The sequence below is a fragment of the Rana temporaria genome, chromosome 7, assembly GCF_905171775.1.
Source record: "Rana temporaria chromosome 7, aRanTem1.1, whole genome shotgun sequence".
Lineage (NCBI taxonomy): Eukaryota > Metazoa > Chordata > Amphibia > Anura > Ranidae > Rana > Rana temporaria.
In genome coordinates this window covers 157,488,759-157,504,057 of record NC_053495.1, presented here as the reverse complement: position 1 = coordinate 157,504,057, position 15,299 = coordinate 157,488,759, and the positions used below count along the sequence as shown (strand labels likewise).

The 15,299-nt window shown below is 43.8% G+C and overlaps 1 protein-coding gene across 1 annotated transcript in view; it reads left to right on the top strand.

Annotated features, from left to right (window-relative positions):
* Nucleotides 1-15,299, top strand: part of ACBD6 (acyl-CoA binding domain containing 6) — a 133,238-nt gene that overhangs the window by 37,425 nt on the left and 80,514 nt on the right. The window contains exon 3 of the mRNA XM_040360239.1: nt 891-987. Within this exon, the coding sequence (XP_040216173.1) occupies nt 891-987 (97 nt within the window). The remainder of the gene's footprint in view (nt 1-890; nt 988-15,299) is intronic.

The window sequence follows — 15,299 nt, the reverse complement described above, 5'->3', positions numbered from 1 at the left end:
GTAGCTTAAGGCATTTAAGCTACGCCGCCGTAAGTTAGTGAGGCAAGTACATGATTCACAATGTACTTGCCTGCTAAGTTACGGCGGCGTAGCCTAAAGCGGGCAGGCGTAAGGGCACCGAATTCAAATTTGTCTAAGGGGGCGTGTTTTATGATAATGAGGCTTGACCCGACGTGATTGACGTTTTTTTTTCAACTGCGCATGCGCCTACATTTCCCAGTGTGCATTGCGGCTACGTCCGCCGCACGGGCCTATTTATTTAGACGTGGACGTAAACAACGTAAATCCCTATTCACAGACGACTTATGCAAACGACGTAAAAAAAAAATCGAATTTCGACGCGGGAACGGAGGCCATACTTAACATTACTATTCCATCTATTTGGAATAACTTTAGGCCTGTAATGCGTGGCGTAAATGTCCTGCGGCCGGGCGTACGTTCGTGAATAGGCGTATCTACTGATTTACATATACTACGCCGACCGCAATGGAAGCGCCACCTAGCGGCCAGCCTCAATATTGCAACCTAAGATGGGACGGCGCAAGCTGTCGTATCTTAGATATGTTTAAGCGTATCTCTGTTTTGAGAATACACTTGAACATAGTTTGGCGCAGATTCTGAGTTAGGTCGGCGTACCTGAATCTAGATAACAGTGACTACAATCCTTTTTGAGTCATAGCAGACTTGAGATTCGGACCTCGGCTCAAAGAAAATTTTGGCGACCGGACCTCCTTGAATTTTAATTCAGTACCCCTGGTGTACAATTATTTCCTTTTTGGATCGCGTTAGAAGCCAGACAACTAGCATAAAAAAAGTATTAAGGGAAATTTTGGTGCTGTTGTAATTTTGCTTGCATGTTTTGTGATTTGATTTTTCTTTTTCTCCTTCAGGGACGCATGGAAGTCATTGGGCGATTACAGTCAGCAGCTGGCAATGCGTGAATATATAGAGACTATAAAAAAGCTTGATCCAGACTGGAGCCCAAAGGTATGTGAAAGAGCAACTTTTGTAATGTGTATTTATGGTAAGGTATGACCTGGTATTGGTTACCTCTGTTCTTGTCTGTACTCCCGTTCCATGCTCTTCTAGTCTTACACACATTCACCTGATTGGGATGTCATTGATTTCCTGTGAGCTTCTGTTTCTCTATAATTTCTGTGTCTTCTGTAAGCATTACTTGCAACAGCTGGACAGCTATGGGCCAACCAAAGCACAGCACATGGCATTGGAAGTGCATGTTATCGCATGCTGCATCATCATATCCGCAGGTTTGGTAAATAACTGAGTCAGAAATGTTACTGAGCATGAGCAAACATCCCATCACCCATTGTCTTGGGTGAGACCTCTGCCAATTTGTAGCCAAACTAAATGCAGCAGGCAGGTAGGCCTCTGATCTGCACCCGCATGCAGGGACTAGAGTTGGCAAAGCACCCCCCCCCCCCTTCTCCAAGCTTATAGATTCATTGCAATCTCCAGTCAGTCAAACACAGGTCCAAATGGGAAGTTCAGGGAAGCGACACTGAGCAAGATCCTATCAACATTGAAAGTTGTAAACTTTTGGGTCAATAGCTGTGGCAATCGATGAGGAAGTTCATAAAACTTCACAAATGGCAAAAGAAAACGGACAGGTGTTATAACCCTCCTTTACTCCATCAAAAATGGGGGGGGTTGAGTTATTTTCTATGCAGTAATAAGGCCATGCCCCCAATCATTTCAGAAAGAGGGCTGTAGTACTTGAACTAGTGAACACATGGTCTGCATCTTTCCAAGCTTATACTGAAAATCATTTAAAAAATGAGGACACCAGCAACTAATAAGGAATTGAGCCAGAAGCCATTTAAACAAATGAAATATTGAGAAATATGGTATTTGCAAACAAAATGAAGGTTTCCTATTTAGAATAAGCTGTCAGGTTAGTAAATATTCACAAACTGTCTGCTGCCATTTTGCTCCTCAAGGGTGGAATAAAGCACTTCAAGCTATGTGCAGAAATGCTTTGATGAAGTCTTCTTAGCTGAAACGCGTTGGCATAAGAGTTGCCAGCCTTCCTTATTTAAGTATGTGCAGAAAGATCACAAGGTTTATAAGTTGCTGGGGAAGGTTTCACTTTCATTTTTACTGCTTGCCTTTCCTCCTCACACTTAGAGCCTGGTACAGATGCATTTCTCTTCAATCACAGTTTTTAGTGTACATATATTTGCAAAACAATGGGATAAAGGAATATTCCTGACCTTTTGTTTTATCTCATGGTTACTGTGAAATTGTGTGAATGGAGGATCAGTGCAGTGCATGTTATCTCAGCTTGCAGAGCTTGGATTCATTGACTGTGTTTACCAAGTTCATTTTTCAGAATATACAGCCTCATGCTACATAACTAAGCTCCATTTCATGTTGAAGAAACTAAATTATTAACCGGTTACCGACCGCCCACTGTATATATACGTCCTGTTTTTAAAGATGGATATCTCGGTAACGGCAGCAGCTGCTGCCACAACCGAGATATCAATCTCTTCAGTGGGCGGTCCTGTAAACGATAACGGCGGTCTCCGCGAGATTGCCGTTATCGGTGGCGGGAGAGGGCCCCCTCTCCCGCGCCCTCCGCCGCTTACCGGAGCCGTCTGTAGCGACGGAGGCGATCGGGTGCTGCTGCCTGTTGTGTGAGGATGCGAATGAGGGCAAGATGGCCCCCACCCGTCCTCGTAGCATTGCTGGGCGGAAGTGACGTCAAAACGTCAGTCCCGCCCAGCGTCTTAAAGTCTAAATATGAGATCTGAGGTCTTTTTGACCCCAGATCTCATATTTAAGAGGACCTGTCATGCTTTTTTCTATTACAAGGGATGTTTACATTCCTTGTAATAGGAATAAAAGTGATACATTTTTTATTTCGGTGTAAACTTTTTTTATAAAATCAATAAAAATAAATAGGAAAACAAAAAAAAAATGTTTTAAATCGCCCCGTCCCGACGAGCTCGCGTGCAGAAGCGAACGCATACGCGAGTAGCGCCCGCATGTGAAAACGGTGTTCAAACCACACAAGTGAGGTATCGCCGCGATCGTTGGAGCGAGAGCAACAATTCTAGCCCTAGACCTACTCTGTAGCTCAAAAAATGCAACCTGTAGAATTTTTTAAACGTCGCCTATCGAGATTTTTAAGGGTAGAAGTTTGATGCCACGAGCGGGCGCAATTTTTAAGCGTGACATGTTGGGTATCATTTTACTCAGCGTAACATCATCTTTCGCAATATATAAAAAAAATTGGGCCAAATTTATTGTCTGATTTTTTTTCCCAAAAAAAGTGCGCTTGTAAGACCGCTGCCCAAATACGGTGTGACAAAAAGTTTTGCAATAACCGTCATTTTATTCTCTAGGGTGTTAGAAAAAAAATATATAATGTTTGGGGGTTTTAAGTAATTTTCTAGCAAAAAAAACTGTTTTAGTCTTGTAAACGCCGAATCTGAAAAAGGCTTGGGGCTTAAGTGGTTAATGTATCTTAAATGGAAAACTATCTTTTAGATACATTTTTACTCCAAAGGCATTTTAAATAAAAAATAATATATACAGTGGGTACGGAAAGTATTCAGACCCCCTTAAATTTGGTCCTACACAAGTCAGTCCGACTTTGAAAATGCTCCCTGTACTACTTTTGGTCCTACATTGATCCTACTTCAGACCATTGAATATCATTGAAGTCGGACCAAAGTAGTATCCTGTTCATGAAAGTAGGATGGATGTAGGACCAATGTAGGATAAATGTAGGACCAATGTAGCAGAGTAAAGTAGGATGAAAGTAGTGTAGTAGTGTGAACCCAGCCTGAGATGGTTCTACACCAGGGATATGCAATTAGCGGACCTCCAGATGTTGCAAAACTACAAGTCCCATCTTGCCTCTGCCTCTGGGTGTCATGCTTGTGGCTATCGGTGTCTTGCTATGCCTCATGGGACTTGTAGTTCTGCAACAGCTGGAGGTCCGCTAATTGCATATCCCTGTTCTACACCTTCATTTGAGTCCAGCTGTGTTTTATTATACGGATTGGACTTGATTAGGAAAGCCACACACCTCTCTATATAAGACCTTGCAGCTCACCATGCAATGTCCGAGCAAATGAGAATCATGAATTCAAAGGAACTGCCTGAAGAGCTCAGAGACAGAATTGTGGTAAGGCACAGATCTGGCCAAGGTTACAAAAAAATTCTGCTGCACTTAAGGTTCCTAAGAGCACAGTGGCCTCCATAATCCTTAAATGGAAGACTTTTGGGATGACCAGAACCCTTCCTAGAGCTGGCCGTCCGGCCAAACTGAGCTATCGGAGAGGAGCCTTGGTGAGAGAGGAACCCAAAGATCACTGTGTCTGAGCTCCTGAGATGCAGTCGGGAGATGGAGGAAAGTTGCCAAAAGTCAACCATCACTGCAGCCCTCCACCAGTCGGGGCTTTATGGCAGAGTGGCCCAACGGAAGCCTCTCCTCAGTGCAAGACGCATGAAAGCCTGCATGGAGTTTGCTAAAAAAAAAAAGAAAAACACCTGAAGGACTCCAAGATGGTGAGAAATTAGATTCTCCGGTCTGATGAGACCAAGATAGAACTTGTTGGCCTTAATTCTAAGTGGTATGTGTGGAGAAAACCAGATGCTGCTCACTGCTCATCACCTGTCTAATACAGTCCCAACAGTGAAGCATGGTGGTGGAAGCATCATGCTGTGGGGGTGTTTTTCAGCTGCAGGGACAGGACAACTGGTTGCAATCAAGGGAAAGATGAATGGCTTCACAACAACTCCGTGACTGTTCTTGAATAGCCCAGCCAGAGCCCTGACTTAACCCCGATTGAGCATCTCTGGAGAGACCTAAAAATGGCTGTCCACCAATGTTTTCACCAGGTGTGAAAAACTTGTTGCATATTTCCCAAAATGACTCATGGCTGTATTAGATCAAAAGGGGCTTCTACTAAATACTGAGCAAAGGGTCTGAATACTTAGGACCATGTGATATTTCAGTTTTTCTTTTTTAACCACTTAAGACCCCCCCCCATGACTGCGACATTATGTCGGACAATTTTGACACATTTTTGGGACCATTGTCATTTTTCACAGCAAAAAGTGTTCTAAAAATGCATTGATTACTGTGAAAATGACAATTGCAGTTTAGGAGTTAACCCCTACAACGCCCCCTAGTGGTTAAGTGTGACCTCATATGTGTTTCTAACTATAGGGGGTGGGGCTGGACTTGTGACATCATTGATCATCTTTCCCTATATGAGGGAACAGACGATCAATGACACTGCCACTGTGAAGAACGGGGAAGGTTCGTTTACACACACCTCTCCCCGCTCTTCAGCTCCTGTGACCGATCGCGGGACACAGACGGCGATCAGGGCCACAGTCATGGAGCTTCGGACCGGGTCGCCCACAACCGGGCACTTAAGTGGCACTTGCCATTCTCTTGCCAACGTATATCGGCGTTAGGCGGTCCTTAAGTGGTTAATCTGCAAAAATGTCAACAATTCTGTGTTTTTCTGTCAATATGGGGTGCTGTGTGTACTTTTAATGAGGAAACAAATTAAGTTAAATGATTTTAGCAAGTGAAAAATTGAAGGGGGTCTGAATACTTTCCGTACCCACTGTATAATATATATATATATATATATATATATATATATATATATATATATATATATATATATATATATATATATATATATATATATATATATATATATATATATATATATATTATTTTTATCCACCCTGACTGGAGTACCATACAATCTGCTTGCTGTGCATTTTATAAAGTAGTGTATGCACTACGTTTGCAGTCACATGTAGTGGCTTGTGTGAGCATGCCTTTAATATACACCTTCACCTGGGGTGTCCCAAAAATAGTAGACACATTTCAAAATGTTAAAACTAAAATATAATTTCTCTCACTTGCAAGTTCTTTCTCCGTGTGTTAACGAAGTCCTGCAGGATTAAAGTTATCCACGCAGAGCTCTGTAGCTTGCTTTTTGCCCATGTGACACCAGACCTCCTCAAAGGGAAAAGGCATTTCTCTGAAAGGCACTGGCAACTTGGCCCACTGGGGGGGTGGAAAATGTGAGGCCCTGACTACATTACCAAAGTATGTGGAGACCAGGTAGTTAAATCTACTGAAATGTATGTATGGAGAAATTATAGGCATTTTTCATTTAGAGCGGATGTCCGCTGAAAAAAAAAAAAATATTAAAAGCCAGCAGCTACAAATACTGCAGCTGCTGACCTAATATAAGGACACTTACCTGTCCCGGAGTCCAGCGCCGTCCGCAGCAGAGGACGAGCGATCGCTCGTCACTCTGCTGCCCCCCCACCATCTTCGGTGAGGGAACCAGGAAGTGAAGCGCTCCGGCTTCACTGCCCGGTTCCCTATGGCGCGAGTCGCGCTAAGCCTCCCGATTGGCTCCCGCTGTGTACTTTAGACAGGTATCTGCACCCCCCTGAAAGGTGTCAAATGTGACACCGGAGGGGGGAAGGGTTCCGATCAGCGAGAATTCCACTTTAGGGTGGAGCTCTGCTTTAAAGGCAGCTTTCGCCAAGTTGAATAGTTGTAGGCCATTTTACAGTGTGTATCTCGAAGCCTTCCCGGAAAACTCATAGGCTGTTCCTAATGCCACGTACACATGATCGGATTTCCAATGGAATTCCAAGAAGCTGACTTTCATCAGTCTTGCCTACACACTATCAGACTAAATTCCGACCGTCCAAAACGCGGTGACGTAAAACACTACGACGAGCCGAGAAAAATTAAGTTCAATGCTTCTGAGCATGCGTCAACTTGATTCTGAGCATGCATGGATTTTTTTCCGATGGAGTTCCACAGTGTTGTTTTTTTTTTTTTTTTTTTACACTGATGGAAAAAAGTCAGATGGAGCCCACACACAATCGTTTTTTCCGATGAAAAAAGTCATATCGTGTGTACATGGCATAAGAGTCACCTAGCTGTTACTGTTTATCCTAACAACCATAGGAGCGAGCTCTTTTGTTCAACCCTTCCCCCCCTTAAAGCGGGAGTTCACCCGACAAATTTTTTTTAACCTTAGATTAATGCTCATTTTGTCAAGGGGAATCGGGTAGTTTTTTTTTTTAAAATCTAAGCAGTACTTACCGTTTTAGAGAGCGATCTTCTTTGCCGCTTCCGGGTATGGTCTTCGGGACTATGCGTTCCTATTTGATTGACAGGCTTCCGACGGTCGCATCTATCGCGTCACGAGTAGCTGAAAGAAGCCGAACGTCGGTGTGGCTCTATACGGCGCCTGCGCACCGACGTTCGGCTACTTTCGGAAAATCGTGACGCGATAGATGCGACCGTCGGAAGCCTGTCGGAAGACTGTCAATCAAATAGGAACGCCCAGTCCCGCAGCCCATACCCGGAAGCGGCGGAGAAGATCGCTCTCTAAAACGGTAAGTACTGCTTAGATTATAAAAAAACTACCCGATTCCCCTTCACAAAATGAGCATTAATCTAAGGTTAAAAATTAACATTTCCGGGTGAACCTCCACTTTAAATGCGCTTTCTCTCCCCTCCCCCTGGTGGATGTGAGAAGTAACAGCTAGGAGTCCATTAGCAGCATCTTAGGAGTATTCCATCCAGGCATCATAAGATATATGTAAATGGCCTACACCTAGAGGAAGGGCATTATTCAACTTTGGTCAAAGCGGCATGGTTTGTTTTTTATCTACAGACATCCCTTAACTGCTATCCCACCCGCAGTACGTCGTATGACGTCATGGGCTTTGAGCAGGCGTCATTCAGATATAACTATTTTCCCCACTCCCTGCACCGTAAAAACAATCGTAGCATCTGCTTAGCCACTTGATTGTTCTTGCAGGCAGTGAGTGGGGACGTTCCTCCTCCCTCCCGCCCACCTCCGAGGTGCTTCTATCGGCCTTTCAGATAATGCATGCAACAGTGATTTGTACTTTTTTGGTGGTAAAGGTTTGCTTTAAAAGCCCCCAAAGGCCATGTTTTCAGTTGAAGTGATGGCCGCATCTAAATAAGTACCTTTGCTATATACCCCGATGAGCTTTGCAAGAGTGCTGGGACAAGGAGACTCCCAACGCCCAAAACAAGAATACCAAAGGGCCCAAAAAAAACTACAAACATACATGTTTAATGTACAAAAAAGTAGGAATGTGGTTAACTACATATTTTATCCCACAATTTTTTTCGCTTTTTTAAAAAGACACCAGAACTGTTTCTGGTATAGAGCTTCTTCCTTTTTTATTTTTAAATTCCGCTGCCCTGAATTGCATGAACACAAATGTAAAAGTTTACATGCTAATAATAAAAAAAAAAACAAAGTAGTGAAAAGGTCAATGGAAGAAGAGGGTTAGGAGTTCATTTAAAACAAAGTAAGGCTAATAAAGGTAGAATAGCTGTCTTTTTTTTTTTTTTTTTTTTTTTCTTACACATAATGGTAATTTATGATAAAAGCTAGAGCAGGACTGAGCTGTCAGTTGCAGTAAATGCACATTTTTACCATAATGTATGGCAATGCACCATATGCGCTTTAGCACAATGCAATGTCATTTATATTCAGTGGCACCTCAAAACGCACAGAGCTCACCCAAGTGCTTCACAGCTCATCTTTGTGTGTTGTGTTGCACTGCATCAGAAAAGTGGCTGTCGCAGTGTAAACATTTGAACTCTGATAGCCATTCTTTCGGCTCAGTTTGTCCTCAGAGTAGGTGGCTATAGCTGACAGTGGAGCTCTGACAATTGCACAAGGAGGTCATCTCTATCCCTGTGAAATCCACAGAACCGAGCTGTCATTTGGACGCGGCTGCCAGGCCTGTCATTTGGACAGTTCTGTACAAGAACATGCTCAGGAGATCCAGAAGGTTTAACTTTGCATGTCAACTCCAAAATAGTTTTGTCACATTGGTGGTTATTAACACAGAAGGGGAATTCTGAGTGGTGCCAGACTGCAGGCGCTTCTGATCATTGGCGTATTTGTTATTTTCAAGAAAGCTTCATGTCTGGCCAAAGCAGTTTTGAATTCCCTTGCTGTATTAACCTTTTGCCATCTTCTAGGAAGCTTTCCCATTAAGCCAACACTTAAATCTTCTGTAGTATTGCCCTTTGATCTGCAATACCACTGTCGTCCACTGGGTGCTGCTGTGGGACCAGGAAAAATCTTTATCATGCAGCAAAAGCCAGTCTCGTATAGTTTTTAAAATGAATTTGAGTCTTTAACACATTTCTTTGGGGTATTCAAAGTAAATTTATCATGGGAGAAACAGAGGCTGCTATTGCTGAATGCTCTTGAAATTCTAGCTGCCAGGCTGTCATTCTAACCCCTTCACCTTCAGTACATTGAGCACTAAATTGCTACCATTTCCATTGGAATTTTATCAGCGGATATTGTACACAATGTGCTATATAATAAACTGTTTAATATATCATAAAACAAATATAATCCACATAAAACAAATATAATCCACATAACGGCTGAAGTTTGTTTATACATAATTTCATATATCTTGGTCTGGTAATACAGAATACTTATGCAAAAACCACTTTGTACTTGGTATTTCTGTATGTGTTTAACCAAACTGGGTACTGCCAAGCCTTTTATTTTTTTTGGGTGAGGAAGACATTATAAATCGGCCTGTTTAAAAATCAAACGCAATATTTCTCACCCCAAAAGGTCAAGCCCACTGCTGGGTCACATGGCAATTTTCTGGATTCAGAGAGTCACCATGTGATCTTGTCCTTGCCATCCTTGTGAGCATATACATGGGTCCCAGCGGTGGTCTTGACCTCTCGGCGTCACCAGGTATTTCACACAAAGGAAGCAATACAAAGAGAACAGGATACTTTCAACACAGTACATGGTACAACAGACACATCAGGAATGTAAAATGTTGGGGTAACACTCTTTAAAGCCGTTGTATACTCAAATTTTACACTTTTACCTACAGGTAAGCCTATAATGAGGTTTACCTGTAGGTACAATTAATATCTCCTAAACCTGTACGGTTTAGGAGATATTCCCTATGAATGCAGCCACTGACGTCAGTGGTGCATGCACTCTGAATGCCCCAGCTAAAGGTCCCGCAGCGATGCTGGACCTTTCCGGGAAGAAAACTCCCGCGCGGGAGTGACGTCATCGAGGCTCCAGGCCACTCACAGCGCCGGAGCCACGAACCCAGAAGACACGCCGAGGGCAAAATGTCGGCTCCCCCGGTGTGGACCGGGCTCCGATACGGGGGCTGCGTTCTGAGGCAGGTATTTCATAATGAGCTAGCTCATTATACCTTTGCCTTGCAGTTCTTTTTTTTTTTTTTCTTTTCTGTGCGGGTCTACTACCGCTTTAAAGACGCATTTAATGCACTTTCAGGTGTCACCTGCGGGTGGCAGTAGTGTATTGTACAGTGATTACACATTTGTTATATTTCAATAGGCTTTTCTCATTACTGTATTGACTTTGTGTTTTGTGTAAATAGTTATGCAGAATTAATGTGTCTAAACGTTGCACAATTTTCCTTTTGATTTAAAATAAACACAACATGCAGGTTTCAAACAAGGGTACTGTATTGTCTGTGGTATGGGTCATTTGAATAGTCTTGGAATGCTCACTTTTTTTTTTTTCTTCTTTTGTAATTCCTATTTTTATCGTAAGTGCAGTTGTGGATGTGCGTTCTAACAGGGCTGCACAATTTCAATGACCCATTTAGTCACTGTCCCTAGAATCAGATCGAACCTTTTTTTTATTATGATTATTATTATAATTTTTTACAGCACAATTCCAGGCAAACTGCTAAACCGTTTTAATTCCTACATATTTACTGTTTTACTTGTGATATTGTACAGCCATTCTTTTCATATCGTGTCTGCCATACGGGTGATGCACTTGTTTGATGCATCAGCAATGCATCTCCTTTTTGCCTCCAGTCTGTTCATTTTAAAAGAATATTAACATCCCGGCCTCTGTCAAAATAATGGCTAGGTGACCCAGGTAGTAAGAAAGCTATACCTGGAAGTAGCAGAGTGAGATTCCTGGATGTAAAGCCTGGTGGGAAATGAAACCGCGGCTAACCATAATTGCAATTTCTTTGTCAGCATAATAAATAAAATACCTATCTATTTACTTGGAGTTACAAAATTCCTTTCGTCAGTTAAAAGCCAAGTGTTTTAACTATTCCCTTGCCTGGAGTTGCACTATTTTTTTTCTTGTCGGTAAATATATAGATAGTTGAATTATGTTTGCACTTTCAGCGTTCTGTATTTTTGTTGGTAGGAAGACCTAACCCTGGATCCTCAAAATTGCCTAGATTGTATTCTCTGACTTCTGAAATCTGTTAGTTTTTTCCACTTGCTTTATGTGGTCTGAAGCTTTGAAGATTGGGTACTTGCTTGCATTTGAAAATATTATCCCAATCAATACTACAAACTGCCAAACTAGGCGCCTTGTGCATATCTTGGCACTTGTGCCATCCTCAGGGCTCCTGCAGACAATCCCTCTTTCTTTCTTTCTTTCTTTCTTTCTTTCTTTCTTTCTTTCTTTCTTTCTTTCTTTCTTCCTTCCTTCCTTCCTTCCTTCCTTCCTTCCTTCCTTCCTTCCTTCCTTCCTTCCTTCCTTCCTTCCTTCCTTCCTTCCTTCCTTCCTTCCTTCCTTCCTTCCTTCTCACCTCAGTTGCCAGCAATGAAATCCAGAAAAAACAGCATGGGGGGGTCCCTTTTTGTGTCTGGTGCAGAGTTTTAAGGGGAACCCAATGGCAAGGATTAAAAATAAATAAATGGCGTGCCCTCTCAAAGCACCTTGTTCCCATGTTGAGGACAAGGGCCTCTTTCCCTCAACCCTGGCCGGTGGTTGTGGGGGTCTGCGGGCGGGGTGATTATTGTACCCCCTACTTATTAAAGTGTCAAAAGAAATTAACGCCTGTTGCCACCACCAACCCGAAAAAGAAGAAAATACATCTTTGTTTCCTCCGAAGGCTCCCGCCATCTGTCTGAGGGGAGGGCCAACTGGCGACGTCACCTGGTGGCGCCACCCACTTGTGATGACATCCACTGGTGCATGCTGGGCCAGTGACGTCACAAGGGGGACATTGTTTTTGGCTTTTTAATTAAGGAATTGCCAACTGTCCTACCCCCATTCACTCATTCACAAGGGGGTGGGATCTGGGAAGCCCCTTGGTAAAGGGCTTCCAGATAACGATAAGCCCCCTGTCTTGTGATCTTGTGCTTTTAAAGGTAAAGTAGCGCATTGGGGTCTCTTTGACCACAGATCTCTCCATAGAGGACCCATCATCCTTATTTCTATTACAATTGATGTTTACATCCCTTGTAATGGGAATAAGGGATCCAAAAAGTTTTTTTTTTTTTTTTTTTTTTTTTTTTTTAAAGGGTAGTGTGAAAATAATGATAAAAAAAATAAATAAGTGCTCCCCATCCCTCCGTGCTTGTGGACAGAAGCGAGTGCATACAGAATTCGCACATGCATATGTACACAGTGTTTGCACCACACGTTCCGTATTGCCACAAATGTTGGAGCGAGAGCAATAATTCTAGTGCAGGACCTCTAACGCTAAACAGGTAACCTGTAAAAAAAAAAAAAATGTAAGCGTCGCCAATGGAGCCTTTTAAGTACCGTAGTTTGTCGCCATTCCGTGTGGAATTTTAAAGCAAGATATCACCTCTATTTTCTTGGCGTAACATCAGCACTTGCCCTAAGTTCTTGCTGCATTATCTAAACTTTTCTGTAACTTTCATAAAGTCGGAAAAGGTGACACGGCTTGTAATCTCTGTACACAGCGCTCTGATGACACTGCTCTTTAATCTGGAAAATGATCCCACAAGACATGAAGCCATCTGCTTGTGCTCGGCCCCCTCCTCTTCCAGCTCAGATACTTCACGTGGGCTACCCAAGGGAGCAGTTTGTAAATGAATGTGTTATGGTTGCAGTGGGAGTTATTTGTCTCTCTGTGTTTTGTTAACTGCCCATCTCTGCTGTGTGCACATCATTTCCCAGATCCCCTATGGGACAAGTAAAAAGCAAAGAGGGTAAGTGGGCTGTCTGATTCCTCTATACCAGCCTTGTCGCTGCTCATCTTGTTTGTCCCCCCCCCCTCCACCACCAGCGCACACTGTCATCATCTGACAAAGAAATGCAGGGATTTGGGCCAGGAGAATGCTACTCCTGGGGGATCCTCTCCTCTCCAACTAATTGAATTATGGGTTTGGTGTCAGTATGGTTGGAATACAAATCATATCGGAGAGGGAGGAGGAAGGAGGGATGAAGGATATGGCTCAGTGGCCATTTAGGGCTGTGCTGGCCATACGTTGCTTCAGATCATGAAACATCGAAATGTTTAGTTACAGGAAGATGCAGCTGTAGATTATTTTATACATTTACTGATCTGTTGGTCTGCCTTGTCAATTATTAGGCTCCATCCCAGGTTGCTGAAAAACGGTGCAAAGTTGCTCACTGCATGTAGAATAATATATTCTGCCCATTAACCACTTAAAGCGGGAGTTCACCCATTTATTTAATTTTTGCCCTTGTCCCCTTAGATTCCTGCTCGTTTGGTCTAGGGGAATCGGCTATTTGTATTAAAATATGATCGGTACTTACCCATTTTCGAGATGCATCTTCTTCCGGGTATGGGTCTTCGGGAGCGGGCGTTCCTTCTTGATTGACAGTCTTCCGAGAGGCTTCCGACGGTCGCATCCATCGCGTCACTCGTAGCCGAAAGAAGCCGAACGTCGGTGCGGCTCTATACTGCGCCTGCGCACCGACGTTCGGCTTCTTTCGGAAAATCGTGACGCGATGGATGCGACCGTCGGAAGCCTCTCGGAAGACTGTCAATCAAGAAGGAACGCCCATTCCCGCAGCCCATACCCGGAAGCGACGGAGAAGATGCATCTCGTAAACGGTAAGTACGGATCATATTTTAAAACAATTAGCCGATTCCCCTAGACAAAACGAGCAGGAATCTAAGGGGGAAAATGTGCTCTCTGAGGGTGAACCTCCGCTTTAAGACCCAGACTAATATGCAGGTTAATGGGCTTGCCCCTTTTTGCAATTAGGGCACGGCAACGCTTTAACTGACAATTGCGCGGTCGTGCGATGTGGCTCCCAAACAAAATTGGTGTCTTTTTTTTTTTTTTGCCCACAAATAGAGCTTTCTTTTGGTGGTATTTGATCACCTCTGCGTTTTTTTTGCTATAATAAATATCCCCAAAAAATATATTCTTCTACCCATTTTTGGTAAAAAAAATCGCAATTAGCGTTTATCGATTTGGTTTGCGGAAAAATTTATAGCGTTTACAAAATAGGGGATAGTTTTATGGCATTTTTATTAATAATTTTTTTTTTTTTTTTTACTACTACTACTAATGGCGGGCTCTTAACCACTTAACCACCAGCCGCCGTCTACAAACGGCGGCAAGGTGGTTGCTTAACTGGGGGTCGCCGTTCTGAAACGGCGCCCACCAGAAGCAGTAATGCGCGCCGCCTCGGGCGCGCACACAGAAAATTCTGTGCGCGCCGGGTCTGAGACCCGGCGCTACACAGATCACGGTAACTGACCGGCAACAGCGGTCTTTTACCATGTGATCGCGCCGTCCAATGACGGCGCGATCACAGGTAAACAAACCGGCGTCATTTGATGACGCCGGTTCCTCCCTCCTCTCGCTGTACCGATCGGTACAGTGTGAGAGGAGAGCGCGGATGGCAGCAGCAGTGTGGGATGGATCTGTGACTATTGCAGTCACAGATCCATCCATCCCTGCTCAGCCATCCCTGCATTAACCCCTGCAATACTCTGCCTTCCCTGCGCAATACTCTGCAATGCTCTGCCTTCCCTGCGCAATTACTCTGCAAAACACCCGCGCAATACTCTGCAAAACACCTGCGCAATACTCTGCAAAACACCCACGCAATACTCTGCAAAACCCCCGCGCAATACTCTGCAATACCCCCGCGCAATACTCTGCAAAACCCCCGCGCAATACTCTGCAAAACCCCCGCGCAATACTCTGCAAAACCCCCGCGCAATACTCTGCAATACCCCCGCGCAATACTCTGCAATACCCCCGCGCAATACTCTGCAATACCCCCGCACCAATACTCTGCAATACCCCTTGCGCAATACTCTGCAGTACCCCCGCGCAATACTCTGCAATACCCCCGCGCAATACTCTGCAATACCCCCGCGCAATACTCTGCAATACCCCCGCGCAATACTCTGCAATACCCCCGCGCAATACTCTGCAATACCCCCGCGCAATACTCTGCAATACCCCACGCACAATACTCTGCAATACC